This window comes from Penicillium solitum (genome assembly GCF_028829755.1).
Source record: "Penicillium solitum strain IBT 25940 chromosome Unknown utg000001l_segment0_segment0, whole genome shotgun sequence".
Classification (NCBI taxonomy): domain Eukaryota; kingdom Fungi; phylum Ascomycota; class Eurotiomycetes; order Eurotiales; family Aspergillaceae; genus Penicillium; species Penicillium solitum.
The window spans coordinates 4,376,815-4,393,889 of record NW_027072121.1 but is presented as its reverse complement, the minus strand read 5'-3'; the positions used below and the strand labels follow the sequence as shown (position 1 = coordinate 4,393,889).

Sequence of the window (17,075 nt, the reverse complement as noted above, 5' to 3'; positions counted from 1 at the left end):
TCAGCTTATCGATTCTCGAAGCATGAAAAGTGAATTTGACATGCGATCGGCCTCGTTTCTAGTCTGCACTTCGACTGGTAATAGTTTGACCTGGTATTCATCGCGCGCTTTACGCAGCAACCGGCTTTGCGTCCCGTGATCCTTCTCATCAACTGAGAAATGTAACGGATACATTAGGAAACGATCAGCCTTGCTCTTGAGGCGATGTAGAGTTTCGAAAATCATGACCGAATTGCATAAATAAGCTTCACTGGTAGCATACTGCGAATATGCAAACCTTGACCAGTCCACGGCAGTTTCAGCTTTCCAGTGAGAGGGAACTTCGTGATGTGGCGGTCTCGTCTCCGTGTTCCTTTTCGGGAAAATGCTTCGTGTTGGAACAAAAGCGAGGAAGAGAATTGCGATGATGCCTATGGTTCGTAAGGTCGCGCGACATTTTCTCGACATGATTGTCTTCCTAGAGGGATAAAATGGGGACTCAAATTGAGAGTTCAGATAAATGAAATTGGTACTAGGCAACTATTACCTAACGAAGTGTGTATGAGGTCATAGTAACCACTAGTTTTTCAACAATGAAAAGATAAACGGCTGGATGTGGGATGGAATCAAATAAGAACTTTGAACAAGCTGCAGAGTGCAGAAGCGGGCGGCCTCTGTAACAACCATGTATCGATGAAAAGTCCAATTGACGAAATTCGCTTGACGAGTATGTCCGAGGGTTGAAATTTGAGGTTTCTTAAAGTTTTTTCTGTTCATGTTAGAAACGTATATTCCAATTTGGAAATTTAAAAATTAAACGGAGTTTATAATCTTAGTCATTTTATACCAATACCCTAGAATGATCATGTTTATACATACTGTCAACCTCCCTTCAGTGCTCTTGATTTGTTTTTTGACGGTTAGGAAAGAAGAAGTCTTACAAAACAGATCGACAACGGTGGTGTTTTGTTCATTGAAGTCGCGTGATTCAAAACAAAATCTGTGACAGCCAAGGAGTAATATACGCGAGGAGTAATATACGAGTTTACAGACTCTCACCACAGCCGGGTGCGCAAGAGCGAAATTTGGAACTGAAGCTCTATTGGCTGTTTAGATTGTCTGCTCAGTGGTCCATGATCTCGATTAGAGTGTCTCCAGTAGCCATCTCAACGCGCTGGTGATGACAATGAATCTATTTGGTCTATATATCTATCTCGCTTTGAATACGTGCTACCATATGTAAATTTTGTTGAGCCTGTCGAAATCGGAACGTGGTTGATAGATCACTGGACGGCTTTTGATGATGCTTGCGTTTAAGACAAAATTTACGACAGACAACAAAAGAGCGCTTTCCAACCTTCAGGCTGGACTGGGAAAATAGAGTCTGACGCAGCAACCAACTGAAGAATTCTCAGCCTATACCACCGAGCAGATCAATCTGCAAGTTGATACGACCATAAAGATTGGGGTAGGGCATCAGGGCAAGGGCCCTCCACACTGTATCACATGAGAAGGCAGCTTCAGGGAACTAAGGATCTCCGAACATCTCGAAGTTTTGCTGATTTCTCCCGTATCAGTTTGATTGGCCGCCAGAATGGACAATAGCGATTCACCGTACTGGATCTCGGTTCAATAGTTGGATCGGCGTGAGGTGAATCAAATCTACGGGTTTGCGACATATCAAAATTTCCTATTTACCCAAAATATCAAAAGAAAGGATTTTTCCCAGCCCTCATGATTAGACTGAACGAAACAGTCAAAAGAGAAATACTGACTACTGAAACAAAAGTAGAGCGTTTCAACGGCTATTGCTACCTCCTGTTGTGCTTTATATTCCTTTGTATTTTCAGCCTTCGAACAAAACACTCAATTTTAGCTCAGCAATAGACTTTTTGAGTAGCCTTCTAAAGATATCTATACCCGATAAGGAACAAAGTGGTACACTATATCCTGAATAGATCACCAAATTGTAGATATCTCAACGTTCTTTTTACTCACGCCACAAAACCTCCTTCCGGGATGGTGAATGAACTTCACGGGCAATGTTATCAAGACTCTTTACCACGTGCTCGATATCGTCTTTAGATGTTTCTGGATTGATCGTACACATTCGTAAGCAGACAAGATTGTCTAGGTGAGATGTGAAAATAACGGCCACATCCCTAGAAGCAATTTCCTTGGAGATGGCCTCGTTGAGCTGGTTAAGAGTCGCGAGGTCTACTCCTTGAGGAGCGTATCGGAAGTTTAGGATCGCGAGAGAGCTCGGCGAAATGATCTCCCAGTCATCCAAGGTACTGATCATACACTCTAGATGCCGCGACAGCTCGAAGCCATGACAAATCATCTGATCGAACTTTTGAAGACCTAGTACTTGTAATGTAAACCACAGTCTCATATGGCGTGCGGGACGGGTCAATTCCACGCCATAGTTCCACGGGTCGGGAAGTTCTTCTTGGCATTCCACGTCCCGTACATAATCACCGGTCGAGGAAAAACTTTCCAATGACTGAGATTGGTCACGAAAGAAGACGGCGCCGCAGCCATGAGTTTGAAATAACCATTTATGAGCATCCCAGGCGACGCTATCCGCGAAGCAGATGTCCTTCACCTTTGATCGGTGAGTCTCAGAAAACGCGACCGAGCCACCGTAGGCTGCATCTATATGCAGCCACATCCTCCGACCTTGCGCTATACGCGCGAGGTCTTCTAGGGCATCAATACTTCCAGTATTGGTGGTACCACAGCTTGCCACAAGTAGGAATGGTTTTCGATGATTTTGAAGGTCTTCATCGATGGTTTTCTCCAGCAGTGAAAGATTCATTCGGAACTTGGAATCAGTCTTGATTTCACGAATCTGATGATCCGGGATACCAATGATACGAAGGGCCTTTCGAACGCAGAAATGAGTTTGCTCGGAGATATAAGCAACCCCGTTCGAACGCTCTTCGACTCTAAGGGTTTGGTCTCGCGCAACAACCATCGCAGTGAGATTGGCCATAGAGGCACCGGAAACGAACTGCCCGCCCGCTGACGATGGTAGCCCAAATATTTGTGCGATCCATTTGATCAGGCCGGTCTCAATAGTACACACCCCTGCGCTGGCCTCCCAGCTTCCGCCGAAGGGATTGTGGGCTGTGGTCAGACAATCGCCAAGCTTGGAAAGCGGCGATGCTGGGGACGGAATACAGGAGAAGAATCGTGGATGGCTGACGGCGATCCGGAAGGAAAAGATCTCATGGGCGTCCTTGATCACTTCTTCAATTGGTCTGGAAGCACCAGGAACAGCCAACTTCAGCAAGTCAATAAATTCCCCTGGATCAGGCCGGCGGATGAGTGTTGTCTCCGAGGCAGCTGTATTGATTCGGGTTAGTAGTGAGCTATACGTATGCTTGTTTAGATCGGAAGCCATTGTTCTTTTTCAGATAATCACTAAGAAGTGTTTCTCTGGATTGTGGGACTTTCTTTTGTAATCTTGAACGGAGGAAAACCAAGCAGCGAATATTGTTTAACTTGGACGGTTACATTTCTTGTCGGTTCCTCTGTTATCTTATATAAGTAGGGTGAGATGACAAGTAAATAGCGTAATCCGACATATCCTATTACCCCAATGACCGAGCTTGGCCGGTTAAAATGCGCACTAAAAACGTTCGCGATGAATCGCAATCATCATTTGATACATAAGAATAGTTTTCTACTATAACTAGGACTCTCATGTCAAGTTCGGTCAATTAGTGTTCTCTTGGTACATAAGGCCGATTTAATTTAGATTTTAAGCATCTAGCTACTTGGGTTATCTCTCGATACCTTCAAGAAGTTTTGGATGGCATCACTGTAATTTTTGAAGGAAATCTGTCAAACCTCACATTATCACGTTCTTAGGTAAACAATGGTAAAAAGTAGGTCATATGTAAGTACCAATTACTAGATCTCTGTCACAGTGATTAGGTGGTTGACTGGTTGACGCAATTGGTAGGCGTCATTGCGACATGTGGTAATATTCGAGTACCTCTATGTAATTTTCGATACCATGATGATGCAAATTTGATTGACCTGCGCTATACAGGCCAGGCAGGTCACCCACTGTTTGATCATGGATTCTTTACATATTTCGATGCCATAATGCATACTTGTTTTGCTTTTATTGTCAATCTTGAAAATGGCTAATCACTGGTCAGAGCTGCTTATCATGAATCATAGTAGTCCTCGCTTCACTAACATGGGATACTATGATAGAAATCAGTGACCCATAATGTATGGGTTTCAGAACGGTAATATCAACTAAACTCGATAAAGTTTATTGAATAAACTTTTGATGGCAATTTGTAGGACATGCTGACTAAGAGCATTTTGCCTTCTTATCCGTCCTTCTAACGTAACCTCATAAATTTGGGGCATATTCCACCTCCGTCTCGGAAGTTTTTGGGAACTTGGGGCAAATGATTGTTTTTAGTCTATCTCAAAAAATTGAGATTTAGCTTTATCGTAAAAGGACAATGGTGGATTCCTCAGCCCTTGCTTGTTGATAGATCAACGAATCATAGGAAGGATAATATCGGGTGTTACATATTTGAATATCAATAATTACTTCCATAAATAGAAGACAATAGACTTATTCTAAATGTGGGAGACTATAACTTGACATATCAACAATGGTGGTATACAGGGACCTTTCCCTGGAGACTCATGCTTCTCGTGTGACATTTATTCATTTGTGTTTACGACATATTTATTTCGACTCGATCTGGGAACATAATGTCGACCGGACGACCTTCGTGCCAAAGAAACAGAGAGACAACAACCTCTTGCGATATATGGAAGCGAAGACTTTATCTCTTGGAGACCGAAGTGCAGGGTTTCACGGACAAGCCGGTCGATCTGAAGCTCAGAAAGACGAAATAAAAAAATGCCGTGGCTTGGGACCCAGATAAATATATTAAAATAGGTGGCGAATATGAATAATTGATTGATCGCTGGCTTAGGGGTGGTATCGGACCATTTTTGTACTTTTAGCTTCTTTCTTCGTCCGCCGGGGTAGATTCGCAATCAAATCCTGCCATCCTATCTTCTGTCTACTTGATGCGGTGCTAGTCGGTGACTCACTGGCCTGTGATACAATTGTTGTTCCCGGGTATTTTGCCACCAGTCAACTACGTGATGGTCTGATAGGCTGCACCTGATTCAGGCCTCGCCTCGGGTACAACCTTCAATGATCACATCTTCACACAGATCACAGGGTCACGTTTCTTACGGCTCGCAACTGAGGGTGGTGAAATTCAACTGAAAAATATTTTGCTGTGCGGATTCAAGACCGTCATTCTTCCCCAGTTTCACCACCCCTACTATAGTTTTTCACGATTAAGATACATAACAAGATGTAGAAGGCGAGGAATTTGGAATGGATTTACAAGCATAATGTAGCAGTATGAAAACTTATCTGTCAGTTTTTCGGGTATGCATCTATAATCAGATGTGTGAATTATTGAGACTTACTCTACGGATCTTTGCTGTATTCGACTGTGCCAGCCGCGCTGAAAGCGCAGAAACAAGAGCAACATTTAGAGGCCACTGCATTTGACTTATCATCTCCACCGCTGTGGCAAGGCTAAGGGGGTGGTAAATTAGGTCGGGGTGGAGTCACTGGAGATACACAAGAGAGACCTTATTTTGAGATGGAAACAAAAAGATTATTCATGGACTATAGAATGGGACGCGGCAAAAGAGCATTTTTCTTTTGGTCCACTTGCTTTCTACGGATAAGACGCCACCGAGATTGACCGGTCACCAAATGACGCCGCCATTGTTTGTCCGGTTCGTATTATCTTAATGGTCAAAATTCGACAAGCAGACTTATATATAGAAGCTCTAGAACAGGGTTTCTTGGCTCATGAACACTGATGTTGAGATTCCGGCTTCTAGGCTTGAACTTCAGGGGCTAGATCATTTCGAGCTCGTTGAGGTTTCAATTCTATTTTGTTTGGTTATGATTTCCGAAAGCTTAATCCATGAGCAATTTAAGTCTATTATCGACAAACATCGAGTTAGCGGGATCGATTTTCCGATAACGTCGAGATCCCAGCGTTTCCCAACAGAGAGTTACCAAGTCATGAGCCTTAGTTTTTGAATATTTCACTGAGATTCTTTATTATCTTTTGCTCGCGTTCCTCCTAACTTAAATGCTATGGATCCTTCTGTTTAACGTCAGCAGAAACAGTCTCAAGGTGTACATACCAAATTGACTTATATGTATAAGGCTCCTGGAAGGCAATGTTGATTCAACCTTAGGCTCTGCCTCACCACCAATGTCCTTTGGACTAAGTCGGAACCTGGGCGCCTTGTCGTAATTGATCGAGTCATATAGCCACCAATGAATGATCAGATACAGCATAAAGCTCACTGATACATAAATCCTTTCAGTGGGAAGCTTCGCTTGTCTAAAAACTGCATAGTGGGTAAGAATTTATAACGCGGTGTGCCCCGCGGCTCTAGCAGTTAGATTTAGGGGTGGGAAATTTGACATAGTTCAAAATTCGGCTTTCTCAAAAGATTACGTCATTAAACACAAAGCAACGGTTAGTACATACATACCATTCTATATCTCCCAATCTATAAGAACAAACATTCATCTGTGAAGCTCATAGATATTTGCTCAAATCTATCTCTAAATATGGTAGAGCCTATTACCTTTCCGATCATTGCGTCCCTGCATAAGCTTGGTTCTCGCTCATATTTGCAAGAATGTATCCGACAAAAAGCGAGCGCAAACAATGTGCACACTTGTGAATATACAGATAAAGTCTTGGAAAAGACCATGTGCACTTGTTGGCCTTGTCAGAAGAAGCAAATCCACGGTGAGTGGAGCTTACACGCACGGTGCCATAAATTCCAATCTACCCGTCGATCATGCTTTACCGAAATACTACCCCCTGGAGGAAAATACGGGGATTTCGGGGGCCGATTTGTGCCTGAATCGATGGTGTCTTATCTCGAAGAGCTGACATCGGTTTTTGAATGTGCTATTCAAGATCCGTCCTTTTGGGAGGAGTATGCCTCTGCAAAGCCTACCGAAACCGTAACACCATTACACAAAGCTCGAAATCTGACGGCATATGCGGGGGGAGCAACCATTTGGCTCAAACGAGAAGATCAGAATAGCTGCGGGAGCCATAAAACACGCAGTATTGTCGGACAACTCTTACTCGCCCGTCGTATGGGCCGACATGATATTGTGGCTGACTGCGCGGCGGCGAAGTAGACTTCCGCAAAGCCCAACATTGGGCCTAGATCTCAGGCCCAAGGCCCAACCCCTATGGGCTTTGGGCCCATTCTCTAAGGCCTAACCCAACCCCCAAGCCCATGGGGGTTGGGCTTTGGGCCCCCCCAAAAACCCAATTTCATGCATAACCACAGACTTGGCGTTCATAAACCTGATGATTAATGCCTGTTTTTTACGCATGTTCCAGTCTATAAGCCTATACCTCGGGCCGACGTTTTACTATGCCTAATCTGGGGGTTCAACTCCCCTAAGAATCAAGATATCAAGATTCAACGGCGGCGACCTGGTAATCAAGGTCATGGATAAAAGCAGCTATACTAGGCACTACAGCTTACTAAAATTACCCTAAAAAAACTCCAATTTCATCAAGTTTTCGTAGTATTCAGGCACTTAGAGAATTACTAAGTGTCAATATACAGATATATATATCTTAACTAAATAGTAGTAGATATATCTTTCTGTTAAACTATCATTTTAAGGGTCAAATCTATAAATTGTAGGTTTATAGCGTTGAATCTTATACTAAAAGATAGCTAATATCTTACTATCGACGTCTGTTTTTACAATACCGTGATATTCTAGCTATTCCGGAGGTAAGAGAAGCTTAAAGATATCTTACGAGCTATTGGGTGAAATGTTTTGGACGAACAAATTGTAAAATAGGCGGGGAGATAGGTTATCTATAGGCTTCCTTAGGCTTTAGATAGGCCGAATCCACTAAATATGTATTATCTAGCTAATGAGATACTAGTATTGCGACCCTCCGTTTTAATGTCGACTAGCACTATAGAGTATAATCCTCTATTTATATCCTTTATTTGCCTACCGCGTCGATAGTTCTCTTACTAAGAAGGTAGGTTAGTTTTTCCTCCCTAGCCCTGATTCCCTTAAAGCCATTACCTATAAGCTAATTATATAACTCTGAATCTATTGACTATCACTAATTATATCGTAAAGCTAGGAGTTTAGATCCTTTTAGTTAAGTCTATTCGACTCTAAGCTAGACGACTTATCTTTCGATACGCCTTCTATCTACCTAGCTACCCCGTCTACCTCTCGGTAGGTTAATAGCTTCTCGTTCGTTTAGCCGTCTATTCCTTCGTCTATCGCTCTAGATCCTTTTAAACGATTCTAACGTATCGGTCCTAGCAGAGGCCAGTATTTCCTTTATAACGCGATACTCTATAACGATTAGGTCGACTAGTGGCTGTAGACTGACTACGGATCTCGGAGTAAGATTAATTAGGACTCGTAGTATAGCCGGGCGAAGATCTAGAAGGAATTTAACCAAGTCACACACTCTATCTATAGTACCGCGAAGGTTATATATAAGAAATACTCTATAATTCTTAAGTACCCTTACGCTACTAGGAAGGAGGGGGCTAAATAAGGTAAGAGCTTAAGGAAAGATAGTCGTTATAGTACGATAACGATAATTCGCCATATTAATACTTCTTCCTATTAAAGGGCTGTAAGTAGACGCCGGCAGAGGGATAGAATAACGAGGTTTCTTTAAATAGTATATAAAGACATATTATCCTTTAAGGATCAATACTACTAACTAGTATTTAAACTAGGGCGATACGACCGAAGAACCTTTCTCGTAAGAGGTATAGGATAATAAAATCCTACAATTTATTATAATTAACCGGCTTCTATTTAATCTCGTCGAGAATCTAACCTTTCGTCGCCTTATTATAAGAGCCCAATCCGCCCTAAGCCTTCCGAACGTTCCTTCCGCTAATACAGTTCGACGTCGGCTATCTACTAGTATCAAAGATTAGTAGTAAGATATACTTAGGATACTTCTAGAGTATACGAAGATCTCGGTTGTATTAGACTGTTAGATATCTCTATTTAGATACGTATTTATAGCTATTACTAGCTATTTTATCGACGCCGACTAGGTCTACTGCGAGGTACTACTCGGCTTTAAACCCCTTTATAGGACGTATTCGGGTATAAATCTAAGTGATATACTTATAAAGACGCTTACTAAGTACGGTATTAAGTACCGAGTCTTTGGATTAACTACTAACAACGTATTAAATAATAAGACTCTAGTTAATACTCTTTAATAGTCTTTACCTAATAATACTAATATTATCCGAATCCCCTATCTTACCTATATAATCTAATTGAGTTTAAACTAACTGCTTAATCGTTTAAAAGTAGTCCTACTAAATAATACTACTAAGATATAGATAGACACTCAATTCACCCTTATAAAGGTAAACGCGGCATCTAAGAAGTAAGATATCTTGTATACCCTAAAAAAAGTACGGTATCTTACTCTTTATATCCGCGGGAGCTCCTAGCGTCGGGACTCCTTTATTACTATCTAACCCCTAGGGTAAGGGCTTATACCGATCTAGGATATTAGAACTCGATAGAATTCAACGTTTCTAATATTACGCCGGGTAAAGAGACTCTACGTCTTTATTATAAAGTACTATGATTAGTTTAACTATAAAGACTTCGTACTTAATAATAATCAATAGCGCCAAATTAACTACCTTCTATATCTTACTAAGCCGTTCTTTAATTTTACCCTTACCCTTTTAAAGAGCCGAGAGGTAATATCGTATCTTATCTTTTTAATCTACAATAGGCTCTTTAAGTATCTTAAGAGATTAATAACGCAGCTAAGGCGAAAGAGGGTCCTTTAGAAACAGTAGATACTTAGCTCTCTCAAAGCTAGCTATACTAAATTACGTAACTACTACAAAGAGACTAATAAAATACGTAGGCATATCTATACAGTTTGTACGATGCTATTACTAGATAGTAGATTCTAGTTCTTTCTTTCTAATAACTAGGCGGATACTAAAGAACTCTATAATCAGTATCGAGTAGCGTTCCGAGATACCCTTATACCTATCTAGGAACGTCTTACTAGTGCCTAAGGCCTATAAGAGCCTTCCTCTAGATCGGCATTAAGATCACTGCTTCGTAACTTAGCTCGAAAATAGAAGCCTCACTCCAAAGTAACGCTAGGCCTAATCATAGATAATAAGATAACGTAGTATCTCGATAGTAGTAAGTTAAACCCTTTTAATTATATCATAGCTATCTCTATATTTATCTTTATAACCATCTCTCCACTTAATACTAATTTTATATAGATATAACTGATTTAGAACCGCTCTCCTTTTAGAAAGAGAATCAATACCGTTTTCCAGCTATTACTATACTTATAAGGGATATCCTTATAATCCCTATAACAGGCGCTAGGATAGAACGTCTTTTCAATACTATACAAGATATCTACTACTATCGCCGCGGTTAACTAAATTCTAATACTATTAAAGAGCTGATACTATTTCTCTATATATTAAGGTTTAACCTTAATATCTAGGAGGCAAAGGAGGTAGTAGAAGACCTCTTATCTAATAAGATTAACGTATTAAGAGAATAAAGTATTAAGAAACCGGATAATATCGATACTGAAGAGATCAGTAACACTAAAGAGCAGGGTGATGGACCTAGTTCTAGGTCTAGGGATCTGATCGATATTGACGATAACGATAACGATAGGGTTGATAATAACGATTCTACTATTAGATTCACTACTGCACCGTCTTAGGTACGGACATCGGGGAGGAAGAGGAAGTATATTAAGGATGATTTGTATAAACGTTATTAGATTCACGTAGATTGTTTAGCCTCCACTAATATCTAATCAATCGATCTCATCAGTTAATCTTATCAATCTTATTAAACAGTGATTTCAGTCAATTCTTATGAGAACTCAGTCAATTAGGGGCCTCAGACGGTAACTTAAATACTCAAAAATACTAGGAAATTCTACATAACTTATATAAATGCCAAGAATTGGCATGTTTGCACTGTTTGGGGCCCAATGGGCCCCCCCAAAAGCCTCATGGGCCCTTACTATAGGCCCACGGCCCATCGGTGGGCCCGAGAATTGGGCCCAAACCCAACCCATTTGGGGGTTGGGCTGGGTTGGGCTTTGGGCTTTATGGGCTCTGCGGAAGTCTACTCCAGGGGATGAGGCCTGGAAGCCAGAGGAATCATCCTGGATTTGCTTTGTTATGTGAAAGGTCCGAGAGTTATTCGCGGATGGCACGGTCACGGGTTTTGCTTGGACCTGCGGTGTGGTTTGTAGATTTGGAGATATTTCCAGTTGCGGGCGGCGGGTGTCAACGGCGGGAAGATACGACTGGTCCCCGGTGGCTTCAAGTGTGCTGTCTGCCATTTTTCGGTCATGCCGCCATGCCTGTCCTTCTCCAAACGCTTCAAGAAAGTTAGTCAGTATGAGTGTGCGGACAAAAAGTATATGAATGAGTGTGAGTCAGAAGCCAGGCGCTCAATGAGTTGGATAAGTCTGACACGTTACAAGCAAGGGACTGAAAGCGTGGCTGGCTAAGGAGAGGAGACAGACTTACCCTTGGGGGGTGGTCTTCGCGCCCCGTTCTGGTCATTCGATTCCTGTCCCACTGGCACTTCAGGTGGTGTTGATGTTTGCCGGCCTCTTTCCCCGTCATTCAGAGCTCCATGGTACCCCCTTTCCAACTGAGCTTGTGGAGTGGTGCTCTCCACGTTTAGTCTAGTTTGGAGAGCATTCCCATCATTGACTGCTATAGATTGAGCTAGGGAAGGGTCGTTCGGATTGTCCATGCCAAGAATATCGTCGGCAACCCAGACGTGTTGCGAAACCGGCGTTTGCGCAGGAGCGCATGACGAGGCAACGGAAGCAGGCGGGATAGTATCTACTGCCTCTTGGTCGCCATGCGAGAAAAAAGAATGATTGGAGAAAGATCCCTCTCTATCCTCTGGAATCTGCTGCTGAGTCCGTTGTGGATACCGTTCCAACGGTGAGTTCTCAGGAGCACTCATCTCCTTGCTCGACAAGTAGGATGGATTCAAGCTAGACGTGCCTTGTGAGGCGATGGTGTTCGGCATACGTGATGTTTCAATAGCGTCAGATGCCACAGAGACGGCCCGAGGTTGTAAAATCGGGCTGGAGCTTGAGGGTGCAATATTCTGACGGGCTTCTGCCTTTCTTTTTTTGCGACAAGCAGCACTGATGGCAGATGATGTTCGATAGTGTTTGAAGTCCCTTAGGAACTCAACTTCCAGTCTGTCCTTTGATAGATGCTTCCGTGTCATGAGCCATTGCGGCAGTTGGTTCACAACCTCGATCCTCCATGGACGATGAAGTCGCACCGTCTGTGATTGAGATCTCTCAAGAAGACACCTTCGTACGATTTCTTCCTCGGCCAAACCTCCTTCGATGAAATTGGCGGATGTCCCACTGTTTCCGCAATTCAGAGGATGGTCCTCAGTCGAGCTGCCATGGCGGTTTGGCTGAGAAGTTTGAGATGGGGTGGTTGTTCTGGCGAGGCTGGACGCATCGAAGAAGTCTTCAGGTTCATGTTGGGTGTTCTCATTCAATGAGACCCTATTCAATGGATCTACAAGGCCCTGCCCAGAAGTGTTGTCTGGTCGGCTGCCTTGCGACAAAGCTGACTGATTCATCTGCATTGGTGCAACTTCGACGGGAGGCCCTTGAGGTGTATGAGAACCACCCCTCCTCAAATCGGCCTCAATCGCATGAATAGAGTTATCAATATCTGGGTCTTCCAACTGCCAGGGGGCTTCAGCCATCATGTCTGAAACGTCTGGGAGGTCTTTTGACGGTTCTTCCGTCTCGGGGCATTGACCTGGCTGAAGCATGTGTCCTTGGGATGCACCCAAGCATCCTGACTCTCCATTTACAAGACCATATTCAAGTACTACCTCTGAGTTGCTAGACTCTGGGGTTAAGTCAATCGGTTGAGCATCTGGGTGGGCGACAGGATTCTCATCTTCGCTGTTATCCGCAACAATGTATGGTAAAATGCTTGGGGCTAGATGTAATGTGTGTACATCTATATTCGACCGCAATATCTTTCGTTCAAACAAGTCTAATGAACTTGACGAATGATGAGGTGGTGAAGACTGGCGAGGTCTCGAGGACACCGAGGACCGTTTCCCGCGCTTCCTATAGGGACTCTTTCCAATTAGCTTATACAACATGGCCTCAAGAGCATTAAAGGTCCTTTTTTGCTCGAATTTCTCTTCGAAGTGTTGGGCAATCTCGTCTTGCGAAAAATTTCTCTGAACTTGGTCTTCGAACCATCCTGGAAGCTGCTTCAGCACGTGGGGAGGCCAAAGCTTGTTTTTGGAGGCTGGCACGTTCATATTGTCAGTCCTGTTTCTGGGGATCGTTGCTTCGTGTTTTTCTCGGTCCCAAACTTACAGCTCCGTTTTGTAGCACTGCGCCTTTTGGTACTGCCTTGAACTTTTGGGTCTTGAGTCTCGACAGCGAACCCATCGAGAAAGTAAGTATCAGCCCCAGCTGTCGAAAGAATCGCGGGCGACTCGACCGACACCAGATCACGCTCGGGAAAGGATGATGCTGCTGATCTTTGACCTGGCTGTGGGAAGTGGCGAAGTACCTGCACTCTTTTTCCTATCTCCTCGAGCACAGTGTTGTTTACTTTAATGGCTGCGAGATGGAGTGAGCGAGTGAGTAGGGTCAACCATACTTTGAGTGTACCTACCTTCCGACGCAAGTTGGTTCATAACCGAAGTCATTTCCGCCGCCAGGGCTAGGGAACACAACTCCATCTGCACATCTTTCTCGTATGACCAAGGTTACACCAGCTGCCGAGGCAATCCCGAAAGAATCATATTGTGTTGGAAGGTAGATAATTGAACAATCACGCCCTTGTCTCGCATGTGAAAATGGTAAATACCATTGCCTTGATGTTCGGCCTGATAGTTCTTTTCGTTGACAACGTCGAGCCAGCTGATATTGGCACCGGCTGCGTCCTTGTCAGATCGAAATACGCAAGGACTCGGTGCTTCAAAGATCACTTCTGTTCTCTTTGCTAGTATGTCACTTATAAGTGAGACGTCTAAAAACCTTGCGAAGCTTTCACGTCCCGCCAGTGCTTTGAGATGTGACTGAGATTGTTCAAGGACGAAAGATAGCATGTCTTGAGAAGGTTGGAAATGCTCCCAGTATACGCTGCTCAATTCTGGCAGAAGTTCCATAACGCAGTCGTCCCTTCCAATGTTGTGGCCACAGCCTTCAACATTAATAGCGCCGGCATTCATCTAGGATGTCACTCAAACTGAACAGACGATAGTCAGAAAATGTGACTGCATGAGGGAAGGGAAACTTACCTAGGGTCACCGCTTACCAAGCAAAAATAAGGCAAGGTGAAGTTGATTGATGAAGGGGATCCAGGAGGTGCAAGGGCTTTATAGTACTAGGCTGAGTTTCGGAGCGTGTTTACAATTCCTTCACGTCATCTCGAGGCATCCTATCGGAGACTGATGACTAGGGGACCCAACACCAAGACAACTTATCATTCGTCTACTGAGAAGGAATTGTGCTAGATACCTTAAGTAATGATACTGTGAAGCATGTTATAACTTGGATGCACGCGATCTCACGCACACACACGCGCACGCCTGGAGCCTCCCGCAACCCTTTCATTTATTGCGTTCGCTACTCTGCTCGCGGATCACTCATATACAGTTATTACCTCATTGAGGTCACTTCTGGTCAAGATACCAACCAAACTTGAGTTGGGTGAGTCCATTTGCTGTCTAGCGATTATGGTGGCTTGATTGGCCGCGGGGAACCGGGAACACATCCGTTGCCGCCAGGGGTGGGCTTGGTTTGAGTTGTTTGAGGTGGACCGTGGGAACCAATGGCGGGGCCGGACGCCGGTTATGATCAACGCCGATCCTACCTTGAACAGTCCGTTTGGCCATGACTAGTCGTAACCGACAAAAAAAACAAAAATTAATCGCTCGAAATTACAGGGCCGGGCTGCTATCCTCTTTTGGGATAATCCTAATTTTTTATGAGTATATCCGGGAGTTGTCGCCCTATTATCACTTCTTAGCGCGAAATGACTCGGAATGTATTGTTGTTCGCCAAGAAATCTTACTCACTCGCCTCATCCAGTACGTCCTGTCTTGCTTGCCACCCGACTTTCTGTTAAGGCTATCGCAGTCCCTCTTACGAGCCCGCTATTACAACAGCAGTTAAATTAGCTTTCAATCCAACCGCGCAATGCCCTCTTTAAGTGATCAAGCACAAATTACAACCGGAACCAAGAAGTAAGGATAACTAAGTAAATGTATGTATGTGCAAGAAAATAAGTTCTAATTATCCAATTATCTGATCCTGCCTCCAGAACTAAGCGAAGACCGGGAACCCGGTTCGCTCATCGCGCGGTACGACTGTAGTGAGTACGAACCAGACTTTGATTTCGCGAAAGCATTGTTGGGTTTTAGGTTCAGATATGCGCGAATCGAAGGGTCGCGAGCCGAAGCGTCTTCAGAATGTATATTCAATCGTCTGATAAATCCCCATCTATCTCCAAGTCCCGGAAGCCCTTCAATGTACCCGCGGCTGCCCGGCGGTGAATGAATTTCCAGAAACAAGCAATTATTCGAGGGTGCTGATATCGACAAATCCGGAATTGTTGACAACCTAATGGCATCTCTCCGTCAATAAGGCCTTGTTTCATTGCAGCTGAATGGTATATTATCCTTAACTGACCGAATCGTTTTTGGTTGCTCTTCCTAGAAGAGTTCTTGAAGGAGGGATGCTGCCTGCGCCGCAACTGATGTAGCAATCGACGAACCCTTGGATTAGGAGTTCTCAGCGCGAGGCTAGGGCGATGTAGTGTTGATGACGGGAAAGAACCCCCTTTTAGCTGGCGAGCTTCATCTTCCATCTGGTTCTGCTTGCCTCTCAGTGATTCGCCGGATCTGTGGATGCCATATTCCTTCATATATGCTGCGGACTTTTTTTTCCACGACAGATGCTGATGTCGGGACAGCCATGGTAAAAGGTTATCCGCCTCTGCTCGGGGCCAGCGGGGCTTGGGCATTGTGGAGGGAGGGTAAGCCTGAACGAGAAGTGATAGGTGAGCAGTAGCTGGGCAAGCAAAAGAAAGGTGAACGGTAGAGAAAGCGCCCGGAAGCCCAAATGACATGGGGAGAGTTGACCGTGGGGGCCAATACGCCATCTATATTTGCGGTCTTGCCTTCCCAATACGCGAGTCCCAGGAACCTCAAGCAATGAAAGGAATCTTACTGGATCCACTAAGCCCATCACAGCAAAATATTGCTGGACTTGTTTAAACACATTGCTATGACTGGCCATGTACAAAGCCGGGTGACTTATAGATTAGGAAAGAGAACCTGCCACCGTTATTTCTACGCAATAGAAGCATAATAAACAGGCAACACTTCCAAACTATCGGGGGTTGGTGCCTGTGGAGACATTCTATGTGGAATCGAGCTCAAGGAGATCAACGGTGATTCATAGATGCCATACCCCGGTCACCACTTGCATTTGACATAATTCCAATCTACCTGTTAATCTATTTCGCCATCTCCTCAGCTATGGTCTTTCTTGGTCGAGCGCCGTGCAAGCCAAAAGTGTTCACCCTCCAGGCAGCCGATCTTAGTTCCTCATTTATACGAGGGTATGAATTTATATTGTTCATGGAAGGAAACCTGCCTCCCGCCATCAAGTTATTTTCTGGTATGTGCTTGGCTATATTGGGGTAACTTTAATTAACCCAAACCAACACAACCAACATAACCAACACAACCAACACAACCAACACAACCAACACAACCAACACAACCAACACAACCAACACAACCAACACAACCAACACAACCAACACAACCAACACAACCAACACAACCAACACAACCAACACAACCAACATAAAATTAATACATCATTTTATTGCTTCCTCGCGTCAGCTTCCAAGCG

At 43.9% G+C, this 17,075-nt stretch overlaps 4 protein-coding genes across 4 annotated transcripts; all 4 read right to left on the bottom strand.

The window, feature by feature from the left end:
* Positions 1–447, bottom strand: N7455_001677 (nucleotide-diphospho-sugar transferase; the record flags this gene model as incomplete). The annotated part of the gene is made up of 1 exon (XM_065604060.1): positions 1–447. The coding sequence occupies one exon, from the start codon at positions 445–447 to the stop codon at positions 1–3; it is 447 nt and encodes a 148-aa protein (XP_065462551.1).
* A 1,522-nt stretch (positions 448–1,969) lies between these two features.
* N7455_001676 (pyridoxal phosphate-dependent decarboxylase family protein) lies at positions 1,970–3,388 on the bottom strand (the record flags this gene model as incomplete). The annotated part of the gene is made up of 1 exon (XM_065604059.1): positions 1,970–3,388. The coding sequence occupies one exon, from the start codon at positions 3,386–3,388 to the stop codon at positions 1,970–1,972; it is 1,419 nt and encodes a 472-aa protein (XP_065462550.1).
* Positions 3,389–11,638: 8,250 nt separating this feature from the next.
* N7455_001675 (uncharacterized protein) lies at positions 11,639–13,459 on the bottom strand (the record flags this gene model as incomplete). The annotated part of the gene is made up of 1 exon (XM_065604058.1): positions 11,639–13,459. One exon carries the CDS (start codon positions 13,457–13,459, stop codon positions 11,639–11,641), a length of 1,821 nt encoding a protein of 606 aa, XP_065462549.1.
* A 456-nt stretch (positions 13,460–13,915) lies between these two features.
* On the bottom strand, positions 13,916–14,380 carry N7455_001674 (uncharacterized protein; the record flags this gene model as incomplete). Its single annotated transcript, XM_065604057.1, has 1 exon — positions 13,916–14,380. The coding sequence occupies one exon, from the start codon at positions 14,378–14,380 to the stop codon at positions 13,916–13,918; it is 465 nt and encodes a 154-aa protein (XP_065462548.1).
* Positions 14,381–17,075: the final 2,695 nt, after the last annotated feature.